Source organism: Mytilus californianus, unplaced genomic scaffold, assembly GCF_021869535.1.
Source record: "Mytilus californianus isolate M0D057914Y unplaced genomic scaffold, xbMytCali1.0.p SCAF_6, whole genome shotgun sequence".
In the NCBI taxonomy this organism is placed as follows: domain Eukaryota; kingdom Metazoa; phylum Mollusca; class Bivalvia; order Mytilida; family Mytilidae; genus Mytilus; species Mytilus californianus.
This window is the reverse complement of record NW_026262712.1, coordinates 87344654-87366240: the sequence shown is the minus strand read 5'-3', so window position 1 is coordinate 87366240 and position 21587 is coordinate 87344654. Positions and strand designations below refer to the sequence as shown.

General features: G+C 32.7%; 2 protein-coding genes across 9 annotated transcripts in view; both read right to left on the bottom strand.

Moving 5' to 3' along the window:
• The window catches only part of LOC127705936 (kinesin-like protein KIF23), a 30376-nt gene extending 25320 nt beyond the window's left edge, over positions 1-5056 (bottom strand). The window contains exons 1-3 of the mRNA XM_052210301.1: positions 4945-5056; positions 2823-2883; positions 304-396 (exon numbers count right to left, since the gene is read on the bottom strand). Coding sequence (XP_052066261.1) covers positions 304-396; positions 2823-2883; positions 4945-4955 — 165 coding nt within the window. The 5' untranslated portion in view covers positions 4956-5056. The remainder of the gene's footprint in view (positions 1-303; positions 397-2822; positions 2884-4944) is intronic.
• Positions 5057-10844: 5788 nt separating this feature from the next.
• Positions 10845-21587, bottom strand: part of LOC127705943 (transcription factor ETV6-like) — a 90571-nt gene continuing 79828 nt past the window's right edge. For all 8 annotated transcript variants that reach the window (XM_052210310.1, XM_052210311.1, XM_052210314.1 and 5 more), the window contains 6 exons: positions 18224-18301; positions 16714-16908; positions 16189-16266; positions 15580-15717; positions 14445-14688; positions 10845-12912 (listed from right to left, as the gene is read on the bottom strand). In XM_052210310.1, coding sequence (XP_052066270.1) covers positions 12108-12912; positions 14445-14688; positions 15580-15717; positions 16189-16266; positions 16714-16908; positions 18224-18301 — 1538 coding nt within the window. In that variant the 3' untranslated portion in view covers positions 10845-12107. The remainder of the gene's footprint in view (positions 12913-14444; positions 14689-15579; positions 15718-16188; positions 16267-16713; positions 16909-18223; positions 18302-21587) is intronic.

Here is a 21587-nt window from a genome sequence, read left to right as displayed (position 1 = left end):
ACACCAAACAGCAGTTTATACTTGTACATCTCCCAAAAACTATTAGGACCTTTAAAGCAATGCTTTGATCAATTATTCTTTATCAATAAAACGTGATTTTTTTTTCTAACAACATACACATTTTTCAGGGAAATTTATTCATTTATTGTTGTGAAATTACTATTTTAGTCAATTATGAAAATGTTTTTCACCAATTGTCATGTACAATCTATATAAATATGTATCTATTTTAAAATATTCATTCAACAATATTTCAGAAAAAGAAAACAAATAATGAAATAAATACACCTAGCAAAATATTACCTCTTGTGGAGTAAGGATGCATGTGTTAGTATTAATAGCCTTCAAACATACAGGATCATCTGGATTATCTAATGGTCGAATACGACAATAAACCTGTAAAATAAAAAAGAAAAAAAATTAAATAGAGCTCTATAATAAGTATTATTATACTTCACGTCAAAATGCCATATTTTGATTGGCTAATATGAGGGTGTTAATTTACTCTTATTACCCTTCCTGGAGACGCTTCATCAAGTGTGTGCTTTATTAAATACGACTCTATCCTATGGCAAATACTCTATTACCCTTCGCGGAGACGCTTGATCAAGTGTGCGCTTTATTAAATACGACTCTATCCTATAGCAAATACTCTATTACCCTTCACGAAGACACTTGATCAAGTGTGCGTTTTATTAAATACAGATGGTTGTTATGTACAAGACGTCATAGTTTATTACTTTGAATTTGAAATTTAATCGACAGTAATAACAGAACATTCAGTATAATAAATTAAATAACACATATCTGAGAGGGTGATAGAGCAGATTATTACCCCTCGAAAAGACATTGTCAACCTTGGCTTCGCCTCAGTTGACAATGTTTTTTCGGGGTAACAATCTGCTCTATCACCCTCTCAGCTATGTGTTATTTATATATTGTATAATATATGATAATAAGCGTAGTAAAATATATGAAAATAAGCAGTGATTTCACAACAATCATAATTTTTGCCATTTACCAACTGATTTTATAAATGACGAAAGTATTTCTGATTAATTTTGTCTCTAAAATGTAAAAGGAAACAAAAATCTACAATTTTACCTGCCATATTTATGACAAGTTTACAACCTAAGCTAAAAAATCATCCCAGCAGGTGTCATATTTTGTTGTTACAGGTAACAAGCTTATCAAATGGTTTTCTTTAACTTGTGTTCTTTAGTTTGTTGAAGTCATTTTTCTCTACTCTATTTATTTTGCCAATTATTCCTTATTATCTATATATAAATGAGCACCCTAAAATTTTCTCTATCATGTAAACCCCATCCAGAACACCAGCTAAGAAGAACAAGAAAATTTGTTTTTTCTACTTAGATCTCTCATGTGTATTGTATTCTGAGTTGTCTCAGATCAAACATGACTAAAATGTGCTGAGCAATTCTATTTTCATGCAAATAGTAGCTGCAAAATGTATTCAATGTTAGAATAAATTTAAAAACAATTGTAGCTGTTTAAGATGTCAAAAAGTAACTTTAATACGCATGACAGATGTTTTGTTTAAATCTTTATCATGTTTATTGTTATATTTATTCATTTAAAATTGAGAATGGAAATGGGGAATATGTCAAAGAGACAACAACCCGACCAAAGAGCAGACAACAGCCGAAGGCCACCAATGGGTCTTCAACGCAGCGAGAAAATCCTGCACCCGGAGGTGGTCCTCAGCTGGCCCCTAAATAAAATTGTGTACTAGTTCAGTGAAAATGGACGTCATACTAAACTCCAAAACATATAAATGAACTAAAATTAAAAAAACATACAAGACTAACAAAGGCCAGAGGCTCCTGACTTGGGACAGGCACAAAATGCAGCGGGGTTAAACATGTTTTGTGAGATCTAAACCCTCCCCCTATACCTCTAGCCAATGTAGAATAAAGAAACACATAGCAATACGCACAGTAAAACTCAGTTTAAAAGAAGTCTGAGTCCGATGTCAGAAAAAGTAACAAAAGAAACTAAGCAAAATGACAATGATACATAAATGAACAAAGGACTACTAGCAGTTACTGACATGCCAGCTCCAGACCTCAATTAAACTGATTGAAAGATTATGTCTTCATCATATGAAAATCAAGTACAATCCCTCCCGTTAGGGGTTTATTATCATACCATCATAAAATATATTTGTATACTAATCATGTTAATGTTTAAATAAAGAATTATTATTATTTTCATTATAATAATGAAATGGTGAAAAAGAAAATGAAAGAAGTATTAAACATGTTTTTGCATGTTTCAATTTTAAGTCCATGCAATAACTGCTTTTGTCTTATGCTGTTACATGTACACAAATAAAAGTTGGGTTTTCACATCATGCAAAACACTAAAGACCTATCTCAAACCCCAATTATAATTGTTGTAAAATTATATATCACACAATTCAAGAAGCACAAAAGACAAAGTTAACATCAAAGACATTATGAAAAAATTTGTTTGCCCAACAGATATCAGTCGATCTAGTGTATCATTTTTATACCTATAAGTGTACCAAAGGCCCATCTGGAGCCTAACTTTTTGGGAGAGGCTTTAACCATTTTAACTGGCTTAGGGAGCACATTCACTAAAATCTTCTATGATAGATGTCAATCATGACATTTTGTTTTGAATCATATTCATTTTGTTCCTTGACACATTGAAGAAGACAAACTTCCAGTAAAACTATATATCATATATGTTATCAGTATAGAATCCAGTGGCAATTACCCTGCAATATACATGATATATATGAATGATTGAATGTGAACATTGATTTTTGTCCTCACCTCAACAGGTTCTGTCTGAGATCCAGTTCCATTTTTATTTTTCCTGGGGGTTTTTCCTCTTCTGAAAAACATTATTTGTTAAATTAACAGTAAGTCTATCAATCTTTTTTTTTTTGCTTAAAAAAATTAGGAAATAATGTCAGAGAACTATTTACAGTAAATCAAAAACACGTTTGGTGCTGTGAGGCCAACATCCATACATTTGAAATATATATTACATCAAGTTATTTTTATAAACAAATATTTTATTCAAAGCAGCTGTTGGAATATCAAAGAAGGGAAGGTGTGTATATATTTATGACACAAAAACATTAATTAAACACAGGGGGAAAAAAGAAAAGCCTTGAGGAACAGAGCTTTCAAGATGTTCCGTAGCACTAGTTTGAGTGGAATTCTTTGTTAAATGTCAATCATGGTACATCTGTGTATTAAAGAACACAGTTATATCAACTTACTTACTTTTGTCATGTTTGTAAATACTATTGTAGCAAAATTTGTTATCTAGAAATCAAAGAAAGTCAATAGTTAAGTAACCTTTTCTTTTAAGTTGCCTAAATGGCAATCATTATTGCAAATTTCACAACATAACTGTCAATTTTTGAAAAAAACTCCATTGGGTTTTATAGTGATGGACATCATTTTAAAGAGTTTGCATGCATGTTTTTATCTCTAGAAATAGTGTCACATCTCCTCCACTTCACTTACATACATGTAGTTTGATGAATTAAAGAGACTTCAATTCTTTTTTATTGCATGATTTTTGTACTTTTTTCATTGTGTACAAAAAAAAGAGTGTAGGTAGTATTGACACAATTTGAGCAAAAGTTATTTACCTTTAGTTGCTATGTTGGAGGACAACTGAGGCAAATGGTTATTGAATATTCCTTTATAAATTAGCAAAATACTACTTTGGCGCTGACAGTTCGACTGAAAAAGTTGTCTTCTGAACAATTTAAAATTTCTCAATTCTTCACCATATATCTAGTAAGGATAATTTCTCACATTTGCTTATACTGCATGTTTTAATTTAGTTAGTCTAAAAAAATCAACCAGCTACATAACACCTCTAACATAGCAGCCAAGTAAAATAACTCAAACTACATCATTTCAAATCTAATACTATCTATATCAGTAAGATCTCTTCTTATGTAGGAATGACTGACAGTTGAACATGACCTTTTCATATGTTGGAACATAGACATATTTATAAATTGAACTGCTTGTAAAGAAATTTTAAGGCAATGATTAAAATTATTGAATGATAATCAGATTTGAAATTTAAATTTAACGACAACAAAGATATAAAGATCTGTTACTATACACTGAAATGTCTTTCCAACAATCCTTATTGCACATTTGTATCAAGCTTGATGTTGATTTTAAGTTTATAAGTTTAATTGTCTTAAGAAAATCTAGTGTCTGTGTCTTTCGAACCGCTGAGAAAATAATTTCACAATTCTTCCTCCATTGACAAATGTACAGATGATATGGACATGTTCTGAACCTATATAAAGGACTTCTGAAGAAGAAACTTTCTTACTTCTAAACTTCATTTGGGCCATAGTGGTAAGTTTTGAAGCCTCGTTGCAAAAGGCATGTGATATAAATTTCTAGCATGTCTAAAACTGTATCATCTGTGTATGTATATGTGATTACTGAGAAATGTATGAATGGTTTATAATTTTGCCATGATAAATATTTATGAGTCGTAATATAACAAGATTTCAAAATATGATTTTTTTTCTTGAAATCTTCAACGGGAGGAGACCCCTGAAAACGGGATTATTGTACTCCCGTCGGGAGGTTCACATGTATGAAATCCAAGCTGTACGTCTGTACCCAAAAATCCCATGTTGAGGACCCCACCCCCCTTTTTTTTGCATCTTCCCAAAACTTAATTGTCCCAACTAATTTGAAGTCTGACTAATGGGGTTTCGGAATATCGGAGCTGCACCTTTTACAGTAATAAAGAACAAAGGTCTATTAAACAGTAAATTGCGACAGAAATGATTTCCGAGTCATGATCACATAATTTGATGATGTTGCATTGACATAGGATTTTTTCGATAAAGGAGCTAATCAATTTCATTGTACATATTTCCCTTATTGGTCTGTCTCTTACTGTGGTGGCATCGCTGAATAATACTTTAAATTATCTTCGTTAAATGCTTTTTACAAAGTACAGTTGTTTGTTGTTTCGAATTTCCCCCAGTCAAAAATCACGTGACTTGTTTTTAAACCAAGCGCCACAAGGGAGGTAACCAACAAGATATAAAAACAGGACAGTTATTTTCCGTACCCTTTTTACTTGTTTCTTTTATTTAAAAACTCACCTTATGGTCAAAATTCAAATAGATGATAAAGAAGAGAATATTTTCAATAAGGATTTGTATATAAATTCTTGTTTTCATAACATTAATTGTATAGGTTAATAGAATTTAAATTAATTTTCTATAGGAAAAATTTAGACATGTAATTTTTTTTATCAGTGAATACAGTAGCTCCTTTACGAGTTAAGATGGTTATGAATCCTTGGCTTTCATTTTTGTGTATGAGCGTTCCCGATAAAGGTAAATCAAGAATAGCGCTTCGGACGCTACAAATTTATACCGTAATATTTTCATTTTTTTCAATTTTGTTAAATAGAAGTTGCTGGCTGAAATTTTAAAAAATCATATAATTTTAGATAGGCCTATTCGAACTGTGCAGACATACCAAGACAAAGAACTACAAAGTATGGTAAGAATTCTTTCAGGTATGAGGCAGCACGACTTAGGAAAAGACTGCCAAATGAGTCCAGAAATATGGCCTCATTGGATCAGTTTAAAATTACTTTTCGAGCTGGCCGTGTGTGGTGGACAAAATTGTTTCTGCAGTGCCTGTAAATACCAAACTCTGCTGTCTCATGGCTAAATTATGTTCCTGCTTCCTGCTTTTTCTGCTCTAAATTTTGCTACCTGATTTATTAAACATGCTTATTTGCATACGTACATTCCTTGCTATATGCTAATAACATGAATAATAGTGATTTCTGCTTGTTGTGAATTTTATAATTTGCCATCACCTCATTGCTTTGTATTAAATTATTTATGTGCTTATGTGACATTTTAAAAGTTCTTCTAACCCATATCGTATTTTAACTTAATATGATGCTTATATATCATTATATGTGTGTTTATCTTATTCAAAACTATATCTGCTAACATTTTTATGCTTATAATATTTGTACTTGTCTTGTTTGAAACCTTGTTGTATTGTGATGCTTTGCATATATGTTATAGTCGGTTGTAAGAGCTTTCTTTAGCTTATGTTTATCATAAAAATAAGGAGATGTGGTATGATTGCCAATGAGACAACTATCCACCAAAGTTCAAATAAAGTGGATGTAAGCAAATATAGGAAACCTTACGGTCTTCAGCAATGAGAAAAATCCATAACGTATAGTCGGCTATAAAATGCCCCAACATGAAAAATATGAAACTATTCAATTGAGAAAACTAACGGTTTAATTTGTAATAAAACAATTTACGAAAAACAAATATGACAGACATGAATCAACGATAACCACTGAACTACAGTCTCCTGACTTGGGACAAACACATAAAGAATGTGGCGGGGTTAAACATGTTTGAAGGCGCCAACCCTCCCCCAACATGGGAAATTGGTGTTACGGCACAACATAAGAACAAACTATAAATATCACTTGAAAAGGGCTTACCTCATCAGATCGATACAAAGTTGTTTGTTTGTACATTATGTGCCGACGCTAAATAAACTTTACCTAATTACTTACTCACTTACTTACTCACTCACTCACTTACTTACTTACTTACTTACTTACTTACTTACTTACTTACTTACTTACTTACTTACTTACTTACTTACTTACTTTACTTACTTACTTACTTACTTACTTACTTACTTACTTACTTACTTACTTACTTACTTACTTACTTACTTACTTACTTACTTACTTACCTACTTGAATTTCTATTCTAATTTCTAATTGAAATAATGCCCTCAAAACGTCTGTCTGGCATGAAACTTTTTGCATAATTATTAATTTCACAATCTTCCAAAAAAACTTATTTTACCATTTTTTTCGTGTTTGAACGTAAAAATTCCGCCAGGTTAGTAGTTTAGTACGTTCATTTTTTTTCAAGATATTAGTTCAAAATTGAAATATATATAATGTTGAATATCTTCTTCAAAATCATGTCTGGCATAAACTTTTTATATCATTGGAAAGTTTGAAGCAGAAAATATCAAATTTGACGAATTTATGAAGCGTAAATCTGGGAGAACACGATTTTGTAATAAGTTGTAATTGGTTTTGAATCATCTTTCAGTAACTACGAATACTCTTCGAGCGGCACTTTGTGTCTTTTGTCTTTATATAAGTTGTTTTTTGTGCTTCGTGCCGATCTGTTTAGTCAAGACATTTCCAACTTATGTTTACAGTTTGTTTTTATGTTGTGCAGGTACTCAAATACCGAAGATAGAGCACTCGCAAACATGTTTAAAGCGCCACATTCTATACCGAAGATAGAGCACTCGCAAACATGTTTAAAGCGCCACATTCTATACCGAAGATAGAGCACTCGCAAACATGTTTAAAGCGCCACATTCTATACCGAAGATAGAGCACTCACAAACATGTTTAAAGCGCCACATTCTATACCGAAGATAGAGCACTCGCAAACATGTTTAAAGCGCCACATTCTATACCGAAGATAGAGCACTCGCAAACATGTTTAAAGCGCCACATTCTATACCGAAGATAGAGCACTCGCAAACATGTTTAAAGCGCCACATTCTATACCGAAGATAGAGCACTCGCAAACATGTTTAAAGCGCCACATTCTATACCGAAGATAGAGCACTCGCAAACATGTTTAAAGCGCCACATTCTATACCGAAGATAGAGCACTCACAAACATGTTTAAAGCGCCACATTCTATACCGAAGATAGAGCACTCACAAACATGTTTAAAGCGCCACATTCTATCGATGCCTATCACAAATCAGGAGTTTGAAATTCAGTGGTTGTCGTTGGTTGCTGTCTGTCATATTTGTGTTTCGTTGATTGCTTTGGTCATAAATCAGTTCGTTGTTTTTCTTTTGATTTTTTTTACATTTTGTCAAGTCGGAGGCTATATGATATGGATCTTGCTCATTGTTGAAGACCATACGGTGACCTATAGTTACTTGGATCCGCTTCATTGGGTCTCTATTGGATAGTTATCTCATTGGCAATCATACCACATCTCCTTCTCTATCATCCAATTAACTATCCAATTAATTAACTGCCAGGACAGTAGCCACACCCTATTTAGACACTTCAGTCCATACCCGCAGATTACTCAGACTATTTGAATTCCTGAAAATTATCATAAGGGGCTCGGGAAAGATCTTGGATTGTTTGCATTTTTCTTCAATATACTATATATTTCCAATGTTTTAGAATGACACTGAAGATATTCTTTACAGATGGGTGGTAAGTGAAAACACACGATTTTTTCTTGTGTTTTAATTTTACCATTATATTCTAATAACTTGTTCCTTTGGATACTCTTTCCGTAAATCTTTTTTTAATAGTTAGGTGTGTATACGTTAACCCCTTCTAACGTTTTTGAGTTGACCCAGTCGCATTTTAGTTGTTTCTGTGCTAGATAATATCATCTTGACTCGGACTGCTTTATATGTGATGAATACAATTATCTAATCAAATGGGATTTTTTTTACAACAGAAGGACAAGAGTACTTAGATAAAAAATTCGCGAAAAATTGTAATACTCTTAAGTTCTGTGAACTTATGAATAAACCTCATCAATATAAGCGTAGACATTAGAGTTATAAACGATGAGGTGGATTCTCTCAATTAACAATCTCCTCCTCCTACATATTTTAAGGCCTTCCATTTAAGATACTTTGTAAATTTTTAACATGTAAGTATATCTATGTATCTCGATTGTATTTATTGTTTATTTCCTTTACATATGTACCTTTGTATTATGTGTCTACGTTCTTCTGTGTACCATTGCATTTAGAACGGTTTATCAGAATAAAGTATATATAATGTTTAAACATAGCATTTCTGACATTTATTACAATCGGTAAACTTTGCAGAACCACCAAATTGTTAAATTCATTCTCATCTTAAATATGCATTGAATATTTGCCACTAGACGTTAACTTACAAATATGCTAAGTCGGATCTGGCTTTACATTTGCACATGTTAAAAGTGATATTTTGTTTTCATTTGAGATAGTTGTTAGTCTTAACATATTTTATTGTTCAAAAGGGCAATTGGATTGTTTAAAAGGTTTTCAACTTAGTAACGTCTTCCTAAAAAAACCCACCAAATTTTAGATAGTTGTTTATCATGACAAACGGATCTTCAATACCTAGCCCAACGTGTGGGTAACTTAGCAATCAATTTTATCAACAGTGCGAAAATGCATCCATTTCGATAAATTTTTGTATTTATTACTTCAGAAATACCGATTCTAATTTGTTCAGTTCAAATAAGCGCTTCCTAATATTTAGATTGATCAGTTTGGTTGGATCATTATCTATACCAACGATAACCAAGAATTTGTTCCTTATATTAAAGTTAGTAAAACTACTTTCTTACCATGAACTTTGTCTGAAACGGTAATCGTACATGTCTATAGTAACTCAAGAGGAGTGCTGTTCCAGGAGTAGGAATTGATCACCCGTTCGAAGCAACGAAGGGTTTCTCAGTTTGCATGACAGGAGTTTTCGGTTTCTTGTGTATTTTTTGTGAGTAATTGATACCTTTCTTTTTAGCTCACCTGGCCTAAAAGACCAAGTGAGCTTTTATCGTCACTTGGCGTCCGTCGTCCGTCGTCGTCTGTTAACTTTTACAAAAATTTTCTCCTCTGAAACTACTGAGCCAAATTTAACCAAACTTGGCCACAATCATCATTAGTTATCTATTTTCAAAAATGTGTCCGATGACCCCGCCTGCCAACTAAGATGACCGACATGGCTAAAAATAGAACATAGGGGTAAAATGCAAAGTTTGCTTATTATTTTGAAAACCGCTATAAATAGAGAAATGCTGACGGAGGCAAAAATGTTCAGAATGTTGAGCTCTACCTATTGTCTATTTGCGTCAAAACTGCCAGAAGACTTCTTACAGGAGTTATTGCCCTTAAATGACGAATTTTAGCATTTTTTAATTTTTTTCCTATTATCCCGAAAATTATAATAAATAGACAGAAACTTTAAAAGCAAAAATGATCAACAAGACAAGGTCTACAAATAAATGAAACATGATCAAAATCGTCAGACGACTCCTTATTAGAGTTATTGCCCTTTAATGACGATTTTTCCCCATTTTTTGCATTTTTGCCTTATATCTTTAAAACTATAATAGATAAATAGAAACGATAATAATCAAAAATTATCAACAAGACAAGATCTACAAATAAGTCAACATAACCAGAATCGTTAGTCGACACCCTATTGAAGTTATTGCCCTATAATGACGATTTTCCCCATTATTGCAAATTATATTGAAAACTGTTATAGATAGATAGAAACTTAAAATAGCACAAATGATGAGCAAGACAAGATCTACAAATGAGCCAAAATTGCCAAAATATTAAGTAGACTCGTTTTGAAGTTATTGCCCTTTAATGATAATTTTTTTCATTTTTTTTCATTTTTTGCCTATTATCTTGAAAACTATAATAGGCAAATAGAAACGTTGAAAAGGAAAAATTATCAGCAGGATAAGATCTACAAATATGTCAACATTAACTGAAATTGTCAGTTAACTCTTAAATGCGTTGTTCCCCTTTAATGCTGATTTTTACCAAAAAAAGACCTTTGTTGAAGATGCAGGTGAGCGACACAGGCTCTTTAGAGCCTCTAGTTTGATTTTTTTTTGTCAGTCAAGTCAAGAAATACTAAAAATTACGACAAAACAGTAGAACTTAGTAAGTTTAGAAGTTTTGATGTGTTAGTCGTATATTTTTGTTGTAAAAATATTTACGTCTTTGACATTTTATTAACAATATACATGTCACAATAACAAAATATAGTATTGATAAAGCACTATATGTATATTTGATAAAGCTCATAACGGTTATAATGAAAGACATTTCAAGTCACAACATCCCATACTATGTAGATATTCATCAGTACTTGGTAATCTGGTTTACTTATTATATTTAGTATATATCATATCAAAATAAATATTAGGAAAATGCTAATATTTATGTAATACTGTTTTACATATTTTTGCAACCTCTTCATTTTCAGATTCTATCGTTTACCGACATAAGTGGTATATTGAATTCTTTATAATGTATTGACAAATAAATATATATATCTACATCATAAAAATGCTTATTTGGGTGTATAATGAAAGGTTTGTTATAGAAGTGAAAGCATACATAAATACCGAATATCTGCATTGCATGGAATTTGATAACTAGCACAACCACAATAAGGCGTAAGCGTTTAGAACATCTAGCTCATACCTTTATAGATATAAAAAAGGTACAAAACTACGACCATTATAAGATTGCATTAACTAAAGCAACACGAGAAATATTGGTTTTTGAAATTAATTACTAAAGATTCTGTATAATGTTAAAATATAAGATTTTCATAATCCCGAAAGAGTAAAGAATTTTAACCGCTTTGCAAATTTTCTTTGATTTAATATAAATTTATAGTCAATAAGACTGCAGATGCGGATCTAAGATTTTGAAAAAGGGGGTGCCCGGGGTCCCCAAACTAGGCAACGTTTGGAGTTGGACATGTGGAAAGTCTCTGCAGTAACCATATATGTAGCTCCAAGCATATGCCCCACCCCCTAAATCCGCCTCTGAGCTTACTTATTGAACATTACTAAATGGTGGACGGTTGGTTGTTGTCGGATAACCGCCCAGTGGTACAAATCAGAGTTCATATGCATATGGCATTAACCTATTCTCGTCCTGAATATACATTTAATTTGCCACTGGACGTTAACCATTCATCCATCCGTCCATCCATCTCAGTGGTTAATATTTCATGCATATACAAGACAAGTTAAATGGAGTGGAATAAGGTACATTTGTATAAAATGTTCTGATGTTTAAATATTTCAGTATTACAAGATCACTTATGTTCAATGCATTTCATATAGTATATTGTACTGCACCAAATATTTCTCGTGTTTATCACAGCTAGAATAATATATAAAACAATGATTTTACAAAAAGTATTTAAAAAAGTACGAAAACCCCCAACTAATTATAGGGTCAGCTGTTCGTGCTGATAGCAGTCTTTTTATAATTAATCAACAATGGTAATATATTGTTCTCTTCGTCTTTAGAAACTTGTTGTTTTTCTTCATCTGAAGGAGACATTTTGCCGGAATTTGATTCCGAGTTGAGTCGTTGTTTCTTTGGTGCAAAGGACAGGTCTTCTGGTTCGTCCTGGGGGTCATCGTTAAATTGACTTATCGAAAAATTTGGGGAAGCCATTCCCTCATAGTATTGTTGCTTTAAAGAATCATTAATTACGTGATGTTTATTGTTTTGATGAAAGCTTAAAGGACTGTGCATTCCATATACACCCAAATTGAGTTTTACATCAGGAGAATATTTAACATCGTTAGTCACATTTGCCCTGACCATAAGCGGTGGTAGTTTCGATGCCTTACTTTTCTCATATGAGGTGGATGGAATATGAAAGTTTGGTGATAATTGTTTAAAATTTGAATTTGACATGTCTCCATTTCCTAACTGATAAGCAGTATGTTCATAGTTTTCAATATCAAGAGTTTTTGATTGCAAATATTTGGTAGAATTTCTACCAGAAGGCTTTGAATTTTCTGTTGGACTATGTCTCTTTAGATGTCTGTGATTTTCCAATTCATGATGACCCTCATTTAGCGCAGGACTAAGGGGAGGCGGTTTTTGTTGTATTTTATCTTCTGACGGCTCATCTTTTAGACCCGAATACTGGAATCTATTTGATGACGGAAATAAAGGAATATCACACTTGTTATGTGGTTTAGCACCTCGTTGACCTTTTTGTATCGTTGATGGTTGTTGCATAAATCTAAAATCAGAATATAAATTATGATAAAAAGGGTAACATGAAAGGTAAACAGTGACAAAAAGCATCACCGACCAATCCTCATGAAATGAACAGAACCAACTATATTAAGACTACAGACTGCGATTTAATAGTGACAGCAGCAAAGCAGGAGTATCATCTGATTTTAAACATATATGAAAGAAGAAAGAATAGTCGGTGTTTTCAGTAGAAAGAAATCTTGTCCTACCCTTAGTTGTATGCATACATACAATTATAAACACAAGTAGAATATGTACCATTACGGCCTTATGATCGTACAAAGTATACTTAAACGGAAACTAAACAACATGAAAAATAAAAATAACAAAACTGTTATCTATCTATAGTGTTCAATAAGTAAAAATGCTATCCTCCTGCTAAGGGAAGACCTTTATTTCGTATTTTAACAATCAACCACGGTAACTTTCAACACGGCATGTTTTCAATATACAATTTTCCGACAAATAGACATTATGTTTTATTCTGTTGTTAAATTTTAAATTACTCTATTTCAAAATGACATGAGGCCTTGAACAGAATCAATGCTCTGGGGAGGAACGGACAAAAACTCACCCATGTACAGACAGTTTAAAAACAAATTTGAAACAGAATGGGGTTCAAAAGGGTTCTGAGACCCTCCTTAGGTCACAAGGTCACGTTTAAAAATTGCGGCATCTGGTCACAGGTCACTATAGCAAATATAACACCCCAAAAATAGTTTTAAAAATTCTCAAAGGTCACCGGTCATTTTAAATGAGGCGACAGGTCACATGGTCTACCGTAAAAACCCCACGATCGCGAGTCAGATTTGACAATGTTGGAGCCACACAGAATCATACAAAATGATGAACATGCCAACATCATACAAAACTGCATACGCAAATTTTAGGTGTGGAGTAGCTCCTATCCGTATCGAGTCCGGAAGATGTGAGAATTTGCGAGTACAAGAAAGAACTTGCTTTTGCTGTCCGAATTCCATTGAGGACGAGGATGGTGTACTTTCATGTTGCCCATTATATGACGATATTAGAGACAGTTGTTTTAGAATAATTTATACAGTCAAGATAGACTATCTGTGTTTCTAGGTGTAGTTACCAATATCCGTTTGTGTGCCAATTTTATATAAACGTCGTATTTTATTATATGCATGTAAATGATTTTTCCTTCTCGTTTTATGGTTTTAAGTCTTTTGTTTTCATATGTGTAAATATTCTATATGACTATTATTTATGCTTGTTTTAATCCAGGTGTTTTGTACTTGTTTGTAAAAGGTGGGACGTGTAATAAATGATTGATTATCAATAGACGAAACAGTGGCGAAAATGTAGCCTGTGTGCTCTTTTTCATTAAAAAAACATTTCGAAACATTGACGGTGATAACCATGATTTTTTCTTCATATCCTTACATTGCCCGCATGAGTCGAATTTGACATCTTACGTTTTTATTGTTTCATCATGTTTGTTCAAAGCAGAAGGAGATGGGGGCAAGTTAAAATGATAACTATAAAACATACTTATAAGTAAGGCGTTTCCCAGATACTTTCTTGATAATATTCATCCTGTAATAATATCTCAGAGCCCTTGATAATTTCTCGTACGTCATATTTGTCCTATTTTTTTGTTTCCCCCACATATGAGCTAGTCCTGTAGGGTTGTTGATTCTAAATATCAGTTCCTTTTCACTTTCCCAACAAACTAACTGACTGAACATGGGATTTTGCAGTAACTGATGAATGAACTCCCACAGTAAGCGACACTCTGTAAAATAGTAGTCACATTTTTCGGTCATTTAGAAAAATCTAGCAATAGCCTTATTGTGCTTAATGAAATCAATATTAACATAAACAACTATTTTGTCGTTTTGTCAGTATGACATCATAAGCATGATAAAGATAGTACTTCAACAATGTACACAATGCAATAAAAAATTCCAAACATTGCACACATTGTAAACAGTGGTGCTTACAATGTGTTTACTTCAAATTTTTCTTCTTCTTCATAATTGAGTCATCTAGCTAAAACGATAATCGTGCCGTGTGTATTGAAATCGGTATAATACGTTTATATCCTCTTTTCTTGGATTGTGATATTACCAAATTCAACTCATCCCGAGTTTTACCTTCCTTCAGCAACATGACGGTTGCCACTAGCTGGGCAAGATCTGCTTACACTTCAAGAGCGCCCTAGATCTTCCCCATACCTTGGTAGGGTTACAGCTTCTTTAGAGGTAAATTTTGACTAAAAAGGATTTTTGCTTCTGTTTCTAAACGACCGTTTGCTTTTTTTTTCTCTCGGACGTTTAAGGTATTTATCTGTTAAAAAATGTGATCCAAAGCATACCTGGTTATTTCAGAAAAGAGTCTAGTGTGATCTGAAATCGTTATACTATAAAGGGTAATTATATTTGAGAAAAAATGTATAGAATGTAAATGTGACAACAAAACCCGGCATATGACTTGGTTTCAATTTGTATGGAGGGTATTGCATTCATAGCGGGAGAAGCTTACCCTGTCGACGCACCCGGTCTTGCTCCTTTTGAGATTCCCTCAGTTTTTATGTGTTACCTTGATTTGTATCTTCTTAATCGATTCATCGATTCATAAGATTTGAACATGACTATTAAGTATGTTTACTAACAAGCTGACATACCAGTGCCCGATTCTGGTCTTGTGCTATTATTAACAGCTTGGAATGCTGACTGTATGGAATGTTGTATTTCAGTTTTAATGGTGGTAGGTAGAAACCGTTCATTAGTCGGCTCTGTTGGACGACTGTCGTTTTCTTGTGCTATAAAAAGAGTATTCAAACTTGAAAGACGTACGAGTTAATGATAATACAATATAAAAGGCCTAAGTTGGTATTAACCCCCTTCTCCCCCCAATAAAAAAACCAAACAAATCAACAAAAAAAAACTAACAAACAAACTGTGACCATCCCCCCGAAAAATAAAAGTTGTAACTTGTATTTGTACTAGTCGAGATAAGGGATGTGAGTTTTTATAAATCTAGCTGAACCCCGCCGTATGTTTATAGGTATGTACCTATAGTGTCAGAAGTTTCATACGTATTTGTGACTGTCTCTTTATGTTTTTCTTTTATAAGAGTTTATGACTGGTTTCAGATCTTTTGTGGTCGCTTTTCAATTTTGCACATTATGTTTATGATTAGAATCAAGACGGTTCGTTGTGAAAAACGACCTGCCTTTTGAATAGTGTAATATGTACAGAACAGTTAGAAGAGATAACTTGTCAATCCATACCTTCTGGATCTGAAACAGATCCACCATCACTTGAAGCACTCTCAGTATCAACATTACTTGAAGCTGGACTCAATATTCCTGCAAAATAAGTACTTAGATTGGATTATACTTTTATTAGCAAAAACAGTTACTAGAAATTAATATTGAAATATAACATTGGTCCTTCCCGACGTAAGTATTTGCTAAAATATTGTTGTACTATCTCTAATGAAATTAAAACATTTTATAAATGTCTTAAAATCAGGTTTTATACTGCACGAAAAAGATGATCATATACTAGTATTGTTATTTGTTTAATTTTCTTTGCGGTTTCTGTCGTTTGTCATAGATATAGATTTATTTCCATTGCATGTATGATGTGCTGTTCAATCATAGATATTTGGGTATGTCAGAAACACGAAGGAAGTGAGATAGAGCAAAAAGAACTTTCCAATAGATGTCCTGCAAATTATCTCGTAATATGTTCAGTATATAAAGAACAAAAGTTTAAGTACATTTATCCATTAACAATAAAAGTACAACTACCTGGTACTGTTGACACTGTATTGCTGAACGACTTGTTTGAATTCACAGGATTACTACAGGTTGGCGGGAGAATCGTTGACTGTGTACGAGGTAATATTGGAACACATGGACGTGGTATGCTTGGGGCGTGCATAGATGTCGTTTGAGTATTAGCTGACGTAAAAACTAAAGGATGCAACAACGGGGATATGGGTTCTGTAAAAAAAAAATGTTTACAAAAAAAAATAAGAAATATACTTTCTAAAGAAACAAGAGTGCACACGCTGAAATGTCTCGCCTGCTTTACTGATCATGATTCAAATTTATGTTGAAAGTCTGTAAGAAGAAGGATTTACTACACGAATCACATAAACTTAATACTATCATGCAGTCAGAGTTAAGTGAACCTTGTCTGACGGACAAGTCAAAGTTCAGTGAACCCTGTCTGACGGAGATTTAAACCTTACAATCACTATATACACTAAATATGGTTGACCTATTGCATATAGTATTTGAGAAACGAACATATTTTGTTATCAGTAAATTAAAATCATACCTAAATAATCACGAAAAGCTAAAGTTGACCAATGATGCATGATAACTAGGTTAAGGTCAGATTATCCCCGCCACACAGACGTGTTAACCTAACAACCATTCCATTCACCAAACAATTGACCGTTTGCATATATATAGTACTTGTGAAACTGACCATATTACGACAACTTAACAATGAACCATGAAACCTTGAAGTCAAGATCAGATGAATCCTGTCAGACGGAATGTACACCTTACAATCATTCCAGACATTAAAGAAAGTCGACTTGTTGCTTAAAGTATATGTGAAACGGATCTAATCACGACAACTTAACGTTAACCTATTAAGCATGGAAATAGGACCAAGGTCAGATGAACACTACAAACGGACATGTACACCTTACAATAATTCATACACCTATTGCATTAAGTGTACGACAAACGGACCTGACGCACACGTAAACATTACCACGATTTCATTTATCTTATTACTCATAATAAATGAAAAACTAACGTGACAAAAAACTATCCAATTTTGTAAGCAGTCGCGGACCATGGAAATGAGATAAAGGTCAATGGCGGACTTTGTTTGATTACACATAAATTCATTTGAGCTCCAAGACTATTAGTGTTATTCAATGCAAAGAATGTGAAATTGCTATTTTCCTATCAAAATTGAATGGGACTGAATAACAATTTGATTTAATATACAAATTCAATTTGGTTTCTCGAGTTTTCCGATTAAAAATACATTGGAAAGTAACTATACCTTTTTGTAGTCTAAGAAGATTGTAAATATATTGTTGAGGGCATTCAGTCTTTTTTTAATCGATTTAACACATCTAATTTCTTCTTAAAAGAATGCACCGCGGAGGATAAAGATAACTTTCTGAATGTTTTCTTTTTCTTTCTTTCTTTATTTATTAAAGCAGTCTAAAACGACAAAGTGTATGAACAACATCTGATTTATTATTATTGTATTATTAAGTAAACTCACCAGTTTTGATATGAAACGGACTCATAGGAACAGTAGCTCCACCACTGCACATTGAAGACATCGGACTGTTTAAACTAACTGCAAAAAATTACATATTCTGGTTGTATATATTTGGTATGCATTCATTAATAGCTATGAATGATATCAGTAAAATGAAAAATCCGGGTTCAGAAACATAAAGTTGTTTCCAATGGTTGAATAAAAGAATTTTTTTTTAGGGAAATACTTTTAATTTATTATTACTTCCAGTCTATTGACCTTCAGGTTATGTACTCTCAATTGCCAATCAATTATCTTAAAGTTTTGAAAAATATCATTATATCCTGATATAAGCAACTTAACTTTTCCGCCGAATTAGCATATGAGTAACTACTAGTATTACTTAATATCAACAGTTCACTATGAAATGTCAGTTGGTATAGCAATGGTTTGTTGTTTTAAAAGGTCTTATGATTCTTATCTTTGACGGTCTATTGCTGTGGCGGAACCATTTTGAGTGAGAGATGTAATAAGTTTGATTTACGGTTGGTTTAAACGTACTTTAGAACTAACATTTGCTGCTTTTCATATTTAAGAGTAAGGACAATAAATGGTACGCTAGGAGTCAGAATATTGTGTTCAGGTAAACATGTCTTTTTAGGGACTGTTAACTTGTGAGCTACCACGTCTCAAGGACTAGGTCTAGTACAAAGCAGTGTATACTTATATGGCATTACCCTGCGATCGTCCTAAATATGCAAGCATTATCAGTCAATTCACTTTGAATGTTTTTGAAAGAGTTTTCTTTGTTGTGGTAGGTATAGTCACTGTGAGATAAATATTTTTTTTTTAATTTGCGAACGCGAGTTGTGTTTTTTCAAAAATAAAAAAAAATCATAATTTTATATTTTGCAGTGTTAATTTTCTGCATTACAGATTCAAAAGTCAGAGCTAGAAAACTATATATAATGCTATAAATATTTTATCCTGTAATTAAATATAGACGTTTGATTTGTATTTTAATTCGCAGTCGTTGTCTCCTTTTTTTTCAGAAATCTGCATTACTTGATTGAAGTTGGACGCAAACCACAGAGAGGACACTAAAAGGACTGTCATGTGTAATGATTTGAATATAAGTCTCCTCCGGTTTTTTGGACGGTTCGTGTTGCTCAGTCGCAAGTTTTATACGTAGTGTGTTTGTATTTTCGACTTGTGTCTTTATTAAACCCCCTGAGTATCTTATCCCCCTTTTACGAAGGATACACGTAGAGATTATTTGTATAGTAAACGAACAGCGTGATCGCATGATCTTACTTGTACCTTTTATTAGATTTGGATGATTGTAGGATATGAAGTAATCTATCAAAGTCACTTCTAATCTGTCATAAATTTCATGATATATATACAACTTTAACACAGGCCCACAAAGATAATTAAGTTTTCAATTGTCATAATCAAATATCATATTTGTTTCCGCATTCATTTCAAACAAATGGATAACAAAATTAGATATAAAATAACAAAACACAATAAAATTCTAAAATCCATTTTCAAACTTCTCAATCTTGTTGAAGGATTTACATTCCAGGTATGCATTTAAGCATTGTATATAAATGTAAATAAATTAAAGAAGACGAAATCTATGTACCACTGGTTAAAGTCTTATAAAAAATTACTTAAAACGTTCACATAGATACAAAGATTTGGTTTGGAAGTTTGACTGTACCTGTGGAAAATTTACTACAAATGTGATATCACTACCTAATTTTTCGTTTATAGAGCACGTAATTTTAGATACAATCCGTGTTAACTTATCTATCCTTTATTTAAACTTATTCTAAAAGGTTATACATTTAACATTGTAATAAGATCTTTTACCATTGTTTTTATCGGTACAGACATTAATTTTGTTATCAATAGATTAAAACATAACTAAATACTATTGCTATACAGCTATGAACATTAATGGTCCTACATTCTGACGGTACTTATATATATTTTGGCATTGGACAATATCATGTTTTTCTCTGGCTGTTTATGACATCTTTACACTAAACCTATAATGTGTACTGATATTAGTTGTTATTGGCTTTGAACAAGCTTTCAGTAACTGCAAGTACTCTCATATTCTTACTTTGTGACTAAAGCATTTTTGTTAGTAGTTTTGATTGTGTGTGCTTTGTGTCGATCTTATGAGTCAAGCCTCTTACAACTGATTTTTATCGTTTGTTCTTTTGTTGTATGGTTACAATCTTGTTCCAGGTAAGGAAAAGATTGGGCGTCAGTAAACAGATTTAGCCCCGCCGCATTCTATATGTGCCTGTCCGAAGTCAGAAGCCTGTAATTCGGTGGTTGTCGTTTGTTGCTGTATATCATATTTGTTTTTCGTTTATTGATTTTTATATTAATCAAGCCGTTAGTTTCTCGTTTGAACTGTTTTACATTTGTTCATGTCGGGTCCTTTTATAGCTTGCTATGCAGTATGGGTTTTGCGTATTATTGAAGGCCGAACGGTGCCCTATAGTTATTAACTTCTACGTCTTTTGGTCTCTGGTGGAAAGTTATCTCATTTGCAATCGCATCACATCTTATTATTGTTAATGATGTAGGTAAATGAGCCAACAACTCACAACATTCTGAGGTAAACAATAAACATTAAATAAAATAACAAATACATGCAATAAACAAAACAAAACACAAGCAATGAACAATACAAAACACAAACAAACAAAGAATAAAACAAAACAAAACATGCAATAAATAAAACAAAACACAAACAATGAACAATACAAAACAAGCAATGCATTATGGAACATACCTTTATTGTAAATGAGTTTTTGTATTTCAAAACGACGGAGAGCCGACAGTGAAAAAATGTAACTCAAGATTTGTTGTTTCAATCTCCAAATAACGAAACTTTAGGAAACCCGAAGATGCAAGAAGAAACGAAGAATATACAATCAAACTATGATAACATTTACTATCAAGACAAAGTATACGTAATTGGACGATATCTGGGATTTTGATGAAGTTTTGTATATGCATTTAGAACTCATAAGACATAAAAAGAAAGCAATACATTGCTACATCAACTGACATTTCATAGTGAACTATTGATATGAATTACGTATACATTGCCTTAAGATATGCCAAAAACTTGCTGCATCCTTACCTGTATAAAACGTCCAAATTATAGAATGGTAAAGAGCATAGTTAAATCTTTATAAGTCAGAACTTCCTGGTATAAAGATTTGTTATTGATACCCTCAGATAAAGAAGTAGGAAGTGTACTAAATTACAGCCCTGAATTAAACTAACATAAGTAAATAATATATCTTATTTGTCACTGATTTACCTTGTAGATAGTGCAAAGCACTCACGGCCG